Source organism: Myotis davidii, unplaced genomic scaffold, assembly GCF_000327345.1.
Source record: "Myotis davidii unplaced genomic scaffold, ASM32734v1 scaffold753, whole genome shotgun sequence".
NCBI lineage: Eukaryota > Metazoa > Chordata > Mammalia > Chiroptera > Vespertilionidae > Myotis > Myotis davidii.
In genome coordinates, this window is record NW_006286231.1 from 1788077 (window position 1) to 1803685 (window position 15609).

Genomic DNA, 15609 nt, shown 5'->3' on the forward strand with positions numbered 1-15609 from the left:
GTCGACTTGGGCAAATAAAATGTGATAGAGGGAAACTTAGAATAACAATTTGGGTCAAAATAATCATCATCACCGCAGTCACTCATTCTTTTTGGATTTTGCAATCCTTTATGTATTCGTCAGTCTTTTGGTTCACATTCCAGGATACTGATACATTTTTCCTACGAGGCTGCTCCTAATTTCAAATAAGTTCATAAACAGTTATTCCTGTTCTTTTTTGTTTGTAATAGTGAAAAGCTGCAATGCTCTAAATGTCCAACAACTGGCATGAGGCAAAATATACTCAATATCTGATTAAGGTGGTTTTGTGGCCACCCAAACAGGTCCAGTCCATGTAGGGGCGACCCAGAGACCTAGTTGGGTTCACCCACACTCTCAGAACTGTTCCAGAACTGATGCTGCTCCCTGCAAATATGGGCCAGGAGAGCGCCTGGACCTGTCATTCCGAATTGGTAACACGGGATGCCCTAATGCAGCATCAATTCTGGGCCAGAATGAAATTAGCCCAGAGGAGTCAGAAAGTGCGGGGGGAGGAAACTTCCTGCTTGAATACCCCCACAATTTCCAAATGCACAACTCCTGATCGGGCCACCGCTCTCCCTTCATGACCATTCACTTCAGGGCTCAGCTGTCTGCTGTCCAATGAGAACTGAGGTCATCTGGGCCCAACCCTCCCAATCTCCACAGCCCGGGCTGTACCCACACATCCTCAAGCTGCCCATGGAAGCTGAAACAGTGTTTTCTTGAGAGTCTACAACTTTTTTTTTTCTTTTGAATTGGTCCTCACCATCTTAAAGTCTGTAGGGTTCATGAATGGAATAATGAACTAGCTTCAGATGGGTTTACACAATGTTAGGTAAATAAGATTTTTCAAAATTATATTATATAAATGTCTAAATTTTTAGTACCACAACTAACCTTTAAATCAAATCAAATTACTATAGAAGACATGTGAGCAATGACATATTAAGTAGAAAAAAAAATCTTAAAATCATGCCTTTAAAATTGTTTCCAAATCAGTAAGACTACTTGCATGTACATGCAAGTATTAAACAATGAATGCATTCCATTAAAAAAGAGTTTAGGTGAAACTCTCACCTGCTGATGTGGGTGTTGCTCGAAATGTCCCTGATACCATTTCTCCAAGACTTGAAGAAGAATTTCCACTGGACTTCCTAAAATATAGAAAAGGAACTTAAGAGTCCTTCCCCAGATCCTTTGAAAATAGAGCAAGACAGCACGAAGCTTTCTTTGGCCTTAATCCTCCTAGATAATTCAAAACACACCACATCCTGTACGGAGACAAACTTCAAGAGTTTGTCCAAATGTTTTCTTTGACCTCATTTCTCAGAGAAAATGGAGAACTCACTGGGACCTGGAAATATTTTGCATAAATATCTCTTCTAGTTATTCAATGCAGATATTAGGCATAAGAATGTTTCTGTGAGCAGCTTGCTTTTCACTAGCAAGCTCACCAGGGCATCACTCCAATGTCAAACGCAGCTCAAAGCAAGCAAGCAAGAGCTGGGAGAAATGTTTCTTCTTAGAAGCGGTTATGTGGGGACCAGAATTAAGCACGGACAGCTTTGTGCCCCAGGATAGAAGATCATCAGCACTGTTCTCCTCATGTGGCTCTGGAAGCTTCCCTGCAGCCCCTGGGGGCCCTCAGGAGCCCACCTCCCCACTTCTCCACTGTCCCTCCTTTTCCATGCTTCAGAGTACAGTCCCCAGGGTCAGAGCGATCTGATTTCTCGTCCTGGCACATCATATCACGTCTCTGAGTCTTAGTTTCCTCATCTATTGACGGAGGAGCTACACCTCCCAGGGTCAGTATCAAGAAAATAAGATCCTATCTGTAGCTCTTGGCTTGACTCTTGCAACTTCTGCAAAGTAAGCTTTCAGTTCAAAAGGATTTAAGTCTAGAATGATATTATGGAAAAGGATAAGTAATAAAAATAATAAGTAAACTAACAACTTTGGAAATGATAATAATACACTTATTATTTCATTCAACATATCTTTATTGAGTATCCACTGTTCTAAAAATTAGGGGTGCAACAGTGGGGGGAGAAATGCAAAATCCCTTCACATATAGAGACAGACTCTATCTGTGGAAGATATTAGCATCAAAGAGATGAATAGGTAAATATATAGTATTTCTCATATTAATAAATGCAACAGAGAAAACTAAGTCAGGATGGAGTTGGGAAATGGGTACAATTTTAAATATGGTTGCAGGAAAGGGGTCACTGAAAAGGTGATATTTAACGAAGATCTGAAGCAGATGATGGAATGATCTGGTGGGAATATGAAGGAAAGAGTTCCAGTAAGAGGAAGCAGCAAGTACAAAGGTCCTGAGGCAGAAACGCAGTATAGATGTGTTTAAAGAGCATCCAGAGAGAGAAAAAATTTAGAGTAGGGGGAACACGAGGAATTAATAATTAATAATATTATAGGAGTGTCAAATACCAAACAAGATTGATAAGTAAAAGTGGGGCTGACTGTACTTTTATTTCTATCACTGTTTAAGAGGTTCCCATACGCCAAAGGCAACAGGACCCCTAAACAGAGGAGTTACTGAAATAGAAAATGATCTAACAGAAAAAGGAAGTTGAGGGTCAAGAGAAAGAACTGCTTCTATTTTAGGACTTACAAAAAAAAAAAATGACAACACATATCCAATCAAAGCTTCCGTGTAGGCTCACATGGGCAGGCTCCATATGAGTCCGATTTCTCTCAAGCTCTGCTGTATCCCTGGAATCTTGAAATACCTGCACCCTGAGATATATGGCTACTTCATTCATTCCCTAGAGGAGGATCCATCTGAAGGTAGGCAGAGTCTTTACCTTATTACCAAGACATGGCAGGTGCCACAAGAAGCCCGGGGTGGAGAAGGTACCAGGACCCACACAGACCACTGCATTCTGTGCCAACTAGAGAGACAGTCTGAGAGTGAACCAGGAAGAGCCAGGAGGCCTTCTCAGGCTGGCTCCCACTTCCTGTACTGAGAACCATGCCCTATGGGACCCTGATGAAGGGCCGCTTAGATTCCAAGCAGCGTTTGCTGAGGCTGCGGCAACTCATGTGGATTCCAGTGGTGCCGAGCTTCAGGGAGACTGAATATCTGAAACACCTGTGTGTCCATTTCAGAAACACCTCATACACAGTAAAGTATCTTTTACTTTGAAAGCACAAAGTTTGAACCCAGGAAGCAAACTTGAAAATATCGCCAAATGCTCCCACATCTCCCCCACACCTCCCCCCATCCACCCCCAATGTCTATAGAAAGGAAGGAGGCTTACCCTCCGTGAAAACGTCCTCTTTTTTGTTCTTGCTGAATGCGGATGTTCTCCAATCTGAGTGGACTTGGGATGAAGCCAATCTCACAGCCCTCCTTCACCAGCCTTCCTATCCACCAGTCATTGTTATACTTCTGGAATGCAGAAATAAAACTGCTATCAATAGGAACATGCTTATCTTCACATCCCACTTATTAATTTCAGGGACCAGAAGGACGAACCACCATTCATAATATATATTGTAAATATATATATTGTAAATATATATTTATACACACACACACACACACACACACACACACACACACACACAAAGGCAGAGTCTACAAACTTTCTATCTAAAGGCCCAGATAGTAACTTTTTAGTCAGGCAGACGGGCAACAGTTTGCAAATCCCTGGCCTGCAGTCATGTCCTAACCTTTGGATCCTTTGGCCCTTATCAAAAAGCCTTAGCCAATTCTTAGGGAACAGATTGTATGAGACTAAACATGCATCGGTGTAATTGAAATTCTGGAAGATAAGACAGGCAAGTCTAAAATGAAAACATTTAATAGTCTGCTGTATGTCAAAAGCTTTTAGGTAAGAATCCATGGTACTCTCTGTAATCTACTCTCATTGAGGAAGAGTTATAATCTTCTGAGGGGAAGCAGAGTTTACAATCCCAAAATATGCCACCCCAAATATTACTTTAAGCTGATTATTTTCAAGAAATGAAAGACTCAGGAAAAATCCATTGACCTTCTCCCTAACTGCCTAAAAGAACTTAGAGGACCCGCTCCAGGAAGGGCAATATCATCATAGATAACTATAGTTTATATTTTTATTTTTAGATAACTATAGTTTAATATGAACCATAAGATGCTTTTTCGTCTCCTTGTGAATTGTCTTCCTGCCCTTTGCAGTGCCAAACCACACATACACACACACACACACACACACACACACACACACACACACACACATACTTTCTCCTTAGCTCCAGAATGCCATATAAATCGTAACTGCCCAGTCTGTTCTTGGGGAACTCCTGTAGGTGCATACATAGTAAATTTGGTTGTCTCTCCTGGTACTCTGTCTCATGTTCACTTGCCAGAAGAATTTAGAAGGGCAGAAGTGCAATTTTTCTTCCCCCACACTTCCAAACATAGGTTTGCAAATCAAGGTCCACCTTCCTACCGGAAGAAAAAGAAGCCCAAGCCTACAAAGAATAAACATATTATATATGTGTATGTGGATTTTTTTTGAAATAACCTCCAAATGGCCTGAAGCCCAACAGGAACACCAGGGTTTCTATTTAAATAAAGCTCCATGACCGTAAACTCAAACCACCCATGCAAAGACTTCAGTCAGTCTAGGGTGAGGCTCTGTCAGTGTGACCCATTTGAAGGGTCAGCAAAACTGCCGTTATAGCGATAGATTTGCAGAACCCTAGGGTAGAAGGCACATTTAATCCAACCGACCTGCCTTAAGGAAAAGTTTCAGCTAGGGATTTCTAGAGAGCAGATATTGTTTACACCCTTTGGAGATGATTCCCAGAACATCCTTTATTTTTTTATTAGTGTTGGGCAAGATAACGCTCCAGCTTTGATCCAAAAGTATCTTCTTTTTTCCCCCAAAATGTAACAACTTTACGTAGTACACTTTGCTTAGCTCAGAAAAAAATGTGGAATTTATATGCACGTAACATTGACACATTGTGAAGGAAGAATGGATGGTTTCATTGCATCATCACAGCACGAAGTTCTGCATAACTGTGAGTAATTCTGAATAATAGCCTCACACTCAAAAGCAAAAAGATGTGGTTGAAGGGTTTAGCCTTTATTTTGCACACAGCTCCTACATAAGGCACACATGGCATGCAGCATGAGATCGCACCGAAGAAGCATGAGTTGAACCAAGATAAAATTTTGAACAATCTAGGTTTTAGTTTTTCCCATCTTCCTATCTTATTTTGGGATAATAGGCCTGAAATAAGAGGTATATTTATTTTGGGATTAACAAAAGGCAAAAGGACCCTTTTAGAATCTTTGGTGCACAGGCCTGGTATTGAAATTTCACTGTGGTGGGGACAAAACAGACCCTGAGTCATAGTTTCCTGGGGCTTAAGTTATTTCCTGAAATTAAGTGAGCCCACTGGAACACTAATTTATTAAATGGTATCCAAGTGACCTTAAAGGGCTTCCTGAAATAGTTACTGCAGTTTCCCAATATGTTTTAACTGAGTTATAGGAAACAGCCAAAGCCCAGAGAGAATCTGAGGCAACATAAATGGATGTTCTTTGAGCCACTTGAGAGAAAGTCACTGTATACATTTAAGAGTTCAATTGGCACATCATTTGGTGTAGGTGATAAGGAGAGCTGCAGCTTTCCTCCGCATTTACTAACTAAGCTTTTTCATTACTGAAAAGTACTTAAAACAGTGCATGATAGATGGCCTATGAGGCAATGGATGGGAGGAGAGGCTACAACTTCATTCTAGAAATGTGTTCATTGGAATTGCTCTTCCAAGAGCATGTGCCAGCTTCCTGGCAAGGTCACCCCAGTGTTCCACTCATTCTCATCTTGATCTCCCTAAAAGGATTAGTGCTTTCTCTTTCTAAGGTGTTTCCTTATCGGATATGTCAAGGTTTGAAACAAGTGGCTCTAATCCACATGGGATTACCAGCTCAATACCATGCATCAAACTGCCAGATTAAAGGGGTCATTGATCAAGGAGCATATAGATCAAAAAGCAACCAACAGGACAAATTGGGAATATTGACAGGTTGGGGGAAAGCACTAAAATGCAGCAAGGTGGGCATGTTGGTGTGCGCGAGTGTGCGTGAGGATGGAATAGGTGAGAACTCTTACCTTTGAAAGTTCTGCTTTTCCTTGGAAACGGAGAGTGTTAGCAACTAATGAATATAGTTCGCCATTTTTGATGGGAATGGCGAGACAAAATCTACTTAACCATTCATATACCAGGGCATTGTTTCAGGTCATGGGCCTTTGTCTTCCAGGCAAATGTCAACCATCAAGAAAGCACACTCCATCAAGCTGATGCTTCATCCGCCTCCCATTACCCAGGCAGTCTTTGCCTGCACTCATCTCTTTCCTGCACGTTCAGTGAAGAAGTGTTCCCCTTCCTGTCAAAGGTCTATCCCTGCACTTGGGCTCTGGACCCCACCCTTCTTGCCTACTCAAACACTTTACTCCTGTGCCTCTCTCCTCTCCTCTCCTCTCCTCTCCTCTCAAAAAAAACTCTCTTTCTCTCTTTGTTAATATCAGCATGTACAAATGTTTCAATTGCTCCTGTCTTGAAAGGAAACTGCTTTTGAATTCATGCCCTTCTCAGTGTCAACTTCCTTGAAAGCATTGTCTACACTTGAAATATACTCCCCTTCTCTCCTCATCCCATTTCATTTGGCTTCCATCTCTTCAATTCCAGACAGTGGTCCCAATGACTTCCTTGCTGCTGAGCACCACGCTGCCAATCCAATGTCCACTCCTCACTCCTCACCTTGGGTGACATGTCCCATTTGCCACAGCTGACTGCCTTCTCCTTGGCGACACACTCCCCTCTTGATGTCCACATATTGCTCTGCCCTGGTTTTCCTCCTCTATCTCAGACTTCTCCTTTTCAGTTTCCTAATTTGTTGAATCTTGTCATGTTCACCATCTCTACAGGATGGGATTCCTTTGGGTTTGATGCAGAGCTACCTTCTCTCCTCCCTCTACTCTTTTTTTTTAGTAGGTGACTTCCTTCATTATCACAGCTTTAAATGCCATGCTTAAACAAATGATCCAAATTTATTATCTTTGGCCCAACCCTTTCCTCTGAGCTCCAGATTCTTATAGCTAACTTCCTACTTGGTATCTTCTTTGAAGTGTCTACTCCCCAACCGCTCTCCCCATCTGTCCTCTCCCCGCTCAAATAATATCCATCCCAGTTGCTCAATTTTCGTTCTTACTCTGAGTCCATCACCTGTGCTCTTCACTGAATTTCTATAATATATCTCAAATCCGTCTACTTCTCTCTATCTCACTGTCACCATGCTGGCTCGATCCCATGGTCTTGCACCTAGAATGATGCTAATGGTCTGCCTGATTCCATACTTATCCCACTCCCATCCATTGTCTCTACCACAATCAGAGAACCTTTAAAAAATAAATTCATCTCACTTCTCATTACATTCAGAATAAAACCTGAAGTCTCACCATCACCAGAAGGTCCTACCTGATTTGTGCCCTACTTGACTCTTACAATGCTGTCTTCTGCAACTAGGCCTCCTGGCTCACTGCATTCCAGCCGTATGACTTTCTCCCAGTAAACTGATTGTGCCGGGCTATTTTCCTACCCCAGGTCCTTTGCACATGCAAATTCTTTGTTCTAGAAGGTTCCCCCTTGCTCTAAGGCTGGCTTCTCCTCATCCTTCAGGTCTCTGTTTAAAGGTCACATTCTCACCAAGGCTTTCTCTGATCACCCCTATATTTGGAAGTATATAACCCCCTCATTCTTATATTTAAAAAATTTCAGCATTTGGTTCATTTCCCCTCCAAAGAATTCACAATGTGCAATTATTAATACGTTCATTATCTGTGTCCTTAGTAGAATTTAACCTCTAGAGTGTCGGGGAGTGCAATCGCGTTCCACCTGTCCTTCCCCAAAAGTGCCGGGAGTGCTATCGCACTCCTCCTGCAGTGTCACTATTAGATGCTAGTAGTTCACTCTTTATTGACAGATGGCACCTAAGTGCAGATTACTTATGATGCCGAATGTTTGTAGTTCTAAAATTGATCACCGGCATTTATCTGCCTAATTTTTTTCCTAAACTGCTGTAAAATCAGCAAAAATGCCTTGGCAATTTTAGCATAGCTCCTAGGATATTGGTTGGTACTCAAAGGGTTAAGTCTAGGAGAAAAGGATCTACTTCATTTATAGCTGTTGGATATCTGCAGGGCCTGGCATATACTATAGAACGATATCTCAAATGAGTGACTATACAAATGTAGGTCACATGGGTGTAATGCACAGAGAGTGAGACACCTGTAGCTATCCAGATGTTTGACCCACTTAGTATTAAATAGTAAAAACGTTAAAACTATTTACATACGTCCTGGTATCACTAATGCCGTGGTAGAATGCAGAGTTTCAAAGACAATGATTTTCAAAATTGTTATATATTTACCATGCAAGCACCTCAGTGACATTAAGTGACATGTTTATGTTGATCACATGCTTCAGGCTCCTCCATTCTCAGGTTTCATCTTATTGTCCCACCTCTATGCTCTCCTTTTTCTAAGGTCTAATTTCCAATGCTTCCTCTAGTGGAGCCAACGGAGACTACCAAGTAGGCTCCGGCCCCATCAGAAAATTCTGTGCAGAACAGAGAAGGAAGGCAAGGCTTCCCTCCTGACTCAGCCTAATTCTTGTGCCCATTTCCCAGATGCTGTCTTCTCCCCTCGACTCCAGCCCCTCCCTCCTTCAGCTCTGCCTTTTCCTTCCAATACAGTTCACTGGGTTCAACAGCTCAGCATGGAAAATATGCTTAAATCTTTCCCATCTTAAAAACAAAACAAAAAAGAAAAAGAAAAGCTAAATGTAAAAACAACGCCTCAGCTCTTTATCTTCTCCTGACTGGAGCCCAGTCTCCTTTACAACGGCTAGCATTTGGGAAGAGAAAATTGCAATTCCGCTTTTCTGGCATCCAGATTATATGGATAAAGGTTTACTAGGTAACTTCATGGGAATTTCACAGCACCCCTGACCTTGTGTATCTGAAAGCAAACTTCTGACCACATCTACCCCCATAACAAGTCTTCTCCCCTCTCTGCCTTCCTTATTTTGAGAGCTGACCCTGGCTTTTCCAGGTGAGCTGGAAAAACTAGCCTCCACCCTTCATTTCAATTATGTCAACTTCCCCAATACTCCCTGCCCATGGGAAATCTCCCAATCCTGTCTGTTTGCCCCCTCACTCTCTCTCCAAGCTGCTGCCTCTCTCCATCCTGTCTGCCACAGCCACTGTCTGGCCCCACGGTGTCTCCCCCGCCTCTGCAATACCCTCCCGTCATCTAAGTTATGCTAAGACACAGGCTGGTCACATCCGGCCTTTATTTAAAATTCCTCTCCAGCCCACTGCCTGGTGATAAAGTCCAGGCTTCTTGCCAGGCCCACACGGACCTTTTTTTTAAAAAAACAAACACAGATCAGGCTCCAGCCTCTCTGCCCTGGCCCGTCCCCAGTACCACTCCCTGCTTACTGCCCTCCAGCCATCTGCATTGCTCCTGGCTGTCCCTTCCACCGGATACACCCCCACGCTAGCCTGGCTCCCTCAGGCTTCACCACTTCTGTCGAGCATTCTGGCCCCTGATCCTTCTACTCCCCAGTGTGGTGGTCCCCACCCCCCAAGCTCTTTATCTGGGTTCCCACCACACCCATTCAATTGTGCTGCCATCGAACTTGTCACCCCATGTGAAAACTGTGTACTTGTCAGTCTCTCCCACCAGCTCGGACCTCCCTGGCAGCAGGGAACGGGAGCCTCCACCTCTGGTCCCCGCGGATGCCCAGTACCATGTCTGACGTGAAGTAGGATTCAATGTACCCAGGGTGAATAAATGAAAGTTTACGGAGTCACTAGTTCACCTTTTGAGTTGAGAGGCTCCAAGCCCTCCTTGTACTGCTCAATCCCTTAAGCTTCTCTTTTCCCAAAGACCTCTGCCCCAGGTCTTAGCTTTAACACCTTAATGATTGCACTCATTAGTGTTGGTTCCAAGGTCCAAAGCCTCAGGGTTATAACCCAGATGTTTATACTGACCACATCCCGTCTAAATGGCCCCTTCAGGTAGGCGCCCTGCCAGCCAAACTCATGCTTCCCTAAGTTGGATCCGAATCTACGGCTCTGTGGTCATGCACAGTGACTAAAAGGTGGCCAGAGGACCCCAGGTGTGTCCTAAATCCGCCTCGTGATGACCATGAGCCAAAGCTCAGGCCCTGGCCTCGTGGCAGGTTAGGGGACGCAGAGAGCCCTCCATTTACCTCTTTAATGTGCAGAAAGTCCTTGGCGTCGAAGGAGATGGCCGTGCTTGGGACAGGCACATCCTCGTCCAGGGCGCCGCAGTAGCTCACGTTCGTCTTCACAGCAAAGGCTACAGGCTTGGACTGGGCCCAGAGCCATGGAGTGGGGATGGAGGGAGGAAGACAGAGGAGGAATTTTCATATTGAAACATAGTGTTATAACAAGACAATTGATAAGACCAGGCAGCAGGGGAAATCACTTTGCAAAGGGGGGTCTCCACTGGGTTTTCCTGGGTCAGGCAGCATGGAGACACCTGCAGACGTGGCACTGAGAACTGTGGATTCAGTGCCACCGACTCAGTCCTACCAGCCCACCCTCCCTCCTCCTGTGCTGGCACTTTCCAACATCCCGGACAAACAATGTGCCCTTAACCACTGAAAAGGAATGGCAGTGGGAGGGGCTGTCTGCTTTGTCCCCTAGTCACACCACACCCCCCTTTGGATACAGGAAATGGGTGCTGGGTCTTAAATAAAAGGGGGTTGAGTGAGCAGCTCAGATCTGAAAGCCTGTGGGACCCACTCAGTAGAATACCTTATCCTGCCAGGGAAGAGGAAGGCCCGCGGACGTGGACAGGAAGGCAGAGCTCCTCACTCATCGCCTTCTCCCTAGCGACCAAAAGCTGGTTCCAAAACGCCTTTGGACCAAGTGCCCTTGGGCTGGTGCCACCTGGCAGAGGTTACACAAACCCCCAGCTACGCTAACACCACTGCCCCAACGTTTGGGTGACCACAATGGCCACAAAACAGGCTCTGAGAGAAAACTAAAACACAAATTAGCCACAAATGAGAGCACATGGTTCCTGCAACCCCGGCTGCTTTGTTATTGGCTCCTGCATTCGAGTTGTGAACATGGCTGGGGAGCAGTGCTGGAGACAGGACCTGAGTGAGGGTCCCACTGATGTCCCTTAACAGGCACTGCCCCAAAGCCCCTCTCCGACCGGCACAGATGTCACAGGTGTGGGAGCAGAGGAGGCTGCCTCATTGCCGGCACCATTCTCTCGGCTCTTTTAACATGCTTATGTGACTCTTCCCATCCTGACATTTACACATGCAACTTGTTGCCTCCTGTGGGTGCAGATCCTGGGGCGGCGGGGGGTGAGAGGTGGGGGAGCAGGGAGCTCTCCTTGTGGATATCTGAAGGTCTATTTTGCTATGCCTTTGTTGCTCGTCTTGGCTGCAATGCTAATACTTGCTCAAAGTTCTGAACTTCATGCTGAACTTGAGGTGGGAGACTGAAACCAACAGGGGTGATCAACAGGGAGACCCACAGAACAAGTGCGGCCTGAAATGAAGGCCGCTGTCATGGAACAGGTGGTGAAGCTGGAACCTTAGGCAGCTCTGCCAACCCCGGGTGTGGTGAGCTTGGTATTGGCTACGACTGCTAAGTTGGAAGATGACCAAACACTTCACCTCCAAACCAAACACAAAAGGGTGAAGTGTCAGTGTCTCGGGCAAGTGCTCCCCTGGGAATGTTTCGAAACCTCATTTAGGGGTGAATGGATCAGAAAGCCTTGCAACCTGGGGCCTTATCAGGATGATCATAAAATGATGCTTTCAGAGAAACCCGAGGCCGGGGAAGAGCAGCTGATCAACATTCCGCTCCAGAACCAAAGAGGGGCAGGAGTCACCTTTGCTCTCTCCAGCTGGATGGCCGCCTGCTGCTCTCTCTCCTGCCGGATCGCTTCCCTGTCCTCTTCCAAGGAGACATCGGAGTCCGAGGGCCTGCTCGTGTAGGAATCCGCGGAACCCTGGAGAGGAGACCCAGAGTGGTTCAAATGCGGTGCCGGGAAGCTTCTGGAACCGTCCCATCCTGTACAGCATCCTAAGTGGGTTCTTTCCATTTGCATGGAATTTGATGCGCACACCCTGGGCCTTCTTGCAGATATAAATTTAGACGGCAGAATACAGCTAAGCATCTGAGTAACTCCGAAGGTAGCGATGTTGTGAAGAAAATATTTGGACTAAGTTAAGTGCTAGGAAGTAAACTGCAATGACAATGATGTGATAACCAGCCCCAATTCTCCTTGTTCTCTGCTATCTTTATACTAAGCTCACATTCATTTGTGAAACTGAAGTTTAATTCCATTCTCTCTTATATACACACACCTCTAAAAGGAAAAAGAGAGTCAGTCTATTACAAGAGCTAAATCCTACGTGTAGCTGTAGCTTGGACTGCAGGTAACTGATTTGCCCAGAATTTCAACACAGGGAAGTGGAATCCTGCATTAGTAAATGACTTTCCAGTTCCAATGCCAACACCACTGAACTTCTTCACTATCAAAACGGCCATCATTGTCCTACAGCAGCCATACTTGGTCACTAAGCCACCAAGCCATGCACCTTGAAGATGAACACAAGGGCATCCTTAATTGGTGCCCACATCTAGAGGGGCTATTGGAACAACACTGACATCCACGCCCCATGGTTGTATCCCAGGGACTGAGGTCGCCAGCATCACTTGGTGCTCCCAACGTTCGAAGAGATGAAAACTATAGCAGCTAGTTAAAAAATTACCCCCCTATCCCACCCTACCCACCCACCCCCCCAAATCCTGGAAGCTTGCCTTCCAGGTGCTATAGGAATATCATCCTTACAACTTCCTTAATCTGGCATTACAAGTTGATATTTGCATAGACGATGACATTTACACAGCAGAGGTATGGACACGACTGATGTATTGGGCATGTTTCATAAACCATGCACAGATTTTGAAAAGCATAGACCTATCCACAGAGCTAAGACTTTGCTATTGAAAGTGAAAAAAGACTCTAAGAATGGTTGACTGCTGAGATGGGCCCTTGGAATGTTTTTCTGAATGCTTACTTATACATTATTTGTGAATTTGCTGCCCGTAAAGAAAACTTTGCCTCTCAGTAGTGGGTGTTACTGTATTCTAGCTGGGATGGTTTTTCCCATCATAAAAAAATCCCTAGCACAGACCATCCTGGCAGCCTAGAAGAATAACCCCTGGTTAGAGGTTTTTAGCAGCGTGTCCAGCAGAACCCTGGTTCTAAATTCTGCCTCTGCAACCTAATTTTGAAAATTTGGCCCTAGTTACTTAGATCACTCCATACTCAGTCTTCCTAATCTGTACAATGGGAATACTGACTACATCAAAGGATTGAATGAAATAAAATAAACAGCTAATATTTATTAATCTGCTGTTACATCAGTGTGGCACTAGATACTCGGCACACCTTCTGTCATGGAATCCTTACAAACAGCCATTTCAAACGCTACACAGAGCTGTATTTGATATTAAAATATTTTCTCCAGGACCTGGCACATAGTAGGCACACACTAGCCATTCTCATTCCCTTCCTAGAGTTGATATTTCTACATTGATTTTTTTTTAAAAAGAATTCACAGAGATTCTAATCACTTTTCAACTCATTTATAATAAGTATGCACAACAGCCCATCTTGAAATGTATCCATTTCTTATTATTATAGTTGCTGCAAAGAAAACACAGTTTCTCCCCCAGCTTTATTGAGATGTAATTGACATATAACACTGTGTACCTATTGTGTACACTAATATATTACAAAATGATACACTATTTGTTTAATAATTGCAATGTGTCTAAACCCGGGCACTTTGTGTATGTAGCACTTTGGAAAGTGCCTTCCCAGAGAAAACGCATTTGTTAACCAAATCCTTCTGTGCAAACCCACTGGGGAAAAGTCTGGACCTACAACATGAATAAGTACAAGGTGACTATTTCACAGATGCACTCATTGCTCTCAAACGCGCTACCCTGAATCCTTTAAAACAGGGTTCTCTCAGAGCATCTTTTGTCCAAATTCAGTTATACTTGCATAAAACCCAGAGTAAGAGAGAAAGGACACAAGCTTCTGAAATACATATGAAAACAGTTGTGAGTTAGTCCCAGGCGATGCTTTGCTGAAGTGTGATGTGTGCAGGGGACCACGGGCTGTGGGAAGATGTCGGGGCCATAAAGTGACTAGGATGCAGGCAGTCAGGAAGGAGGCACCTGCCTTGTTTGAAAACATGTGCTGGGGAAGGTAACCGACGACGACAGTTCACAAGAAAGCAGGCTGCCCACTGCTGCAGTGAGTCAACCAGCTAAAATACACAACTACTGTTGACAAGAGAAGATGGCTAATTTCCTGCAACTACCGCAGCGACATTTCACGCCCTGGCATTCGATCCCTCTGAGCACCCAAAAAGTGATGCAAGGACTCCTGCAGATGAACTTTATTTTGAAATGTGAACAAAACTGTAAGAATTTCAATATTACTTAATAAGCTCTACGACTGCCAAATACATAGAAGCAGACGCTTCTGTTGACTTCCCCGTTTCTAAGAACACTGGCAGAGGGGAAAACCGAGGGCGATGAGAGCCAATTTCACAGTCAGTGTTATCACAGCGTTTCCCCTGGGGCTTAGGGTGGGTTTTTCCTTGCACATGGAAATCCTTGCTGCTGCTTCTCAAGGTCCTAGGGAAGCAGAGGGCAACACCAAAAGCTCCACTTTGGCCCGTGGACATGCTCTGCTGGCTCGGCACAGAACTGGCTTCTTGTTTTCATTTATTTTTACTTTGTGTTGTTTCAACTGGGTCCAAGAGCGTATAGAGCTATCCCAGGAGAAAGGAAGGAAGAGGAATAGAAAAGGCCCTAGGTTGTCACAAAGGCACAGAGCGAACAACAAGAGAGCCAAGAGAGGCCAGGGGAGCCTGTGGGGCCGGACTAGAGGAAGGAGCCAGGGAGGGAAGGGGCGCAGCAGGCTTCATGGACTGGGGGCTGCAGGGGGATTGCCCAGCAGAGCTCTGGTTAACCATTTATGATCGGCAGAAGAAAATAACGTTAGATGCTAAGAGGACAGATCTAAGATGCAAAGGTTGCTAGCCCCGGCCAAAGCTGGAAAATGCAGCCTCACCAGCTCTTCGTTTTTCAGAATTCCATGTCATAAAAAAAGGGCAAAGGGTGAGCTATCTTACTTATTGAGTGAGCCAATCCCAGGCTGTTAACCCATGAGCAAAGGGCACGGCAGAGCTAGTCCCTCAAAAGTTACTAAGCAGACACCATAGCAGGGCACATCTTGGAGTCTCCAATGAACCAACTAAATCTGAAAAAGAAAAATGGAAACAATTGCTGAAAGTCTCCTAAATATAATTTTGTGTAATATAGTATATACAATTTTTAAAGCCATAAACTAATGTATCCTAGTGAACATAAAAAGAAAGAAACAGGTTATGCTTACTGGGTGTGATGGTAGCAATCCTAACCATATATAT

The 15609-nt window shown here is 44.5% G+C and overlaps 1 protein-coding gene across 3 annotated transcripts in view; it reads right to left on the bottom strand.

Moving 5' to 3' along the window:
• CACNB4 (calcium voltage-gated channel auxiliary subunit beta 4) overlaps positions 1 to 15609 on the bottom strand; it is a 234706-nt gene that overhangs the window by 43353 nt on the left and 175744 nt on the right. For all 3 annotated transcript variants that reach the window (XM_006757379.2, XM_006757380.2, XM_006757381.2), the window contains 4 exons: positions 11982 to 12101; positions 10315 to 10437; positions 3303 to 3433; positions 1099 to 1175 (listed from right to left, as the gene is read on the bottom strand). In XM_006757379.2, coding sequence (XP_006757442.1) covers positions 1099 to 1175; positions 3303 to 3433; positions 10315 to 10437; positions 11982 to 12101 — 451 coding nt within the window. The remainder of the gene's footprint in view (positions 1 to 1098; positions 1176 to 3302; positions 3434 to 10314; positions 10438 to 11981; positions 12102 to 15609) is intronic.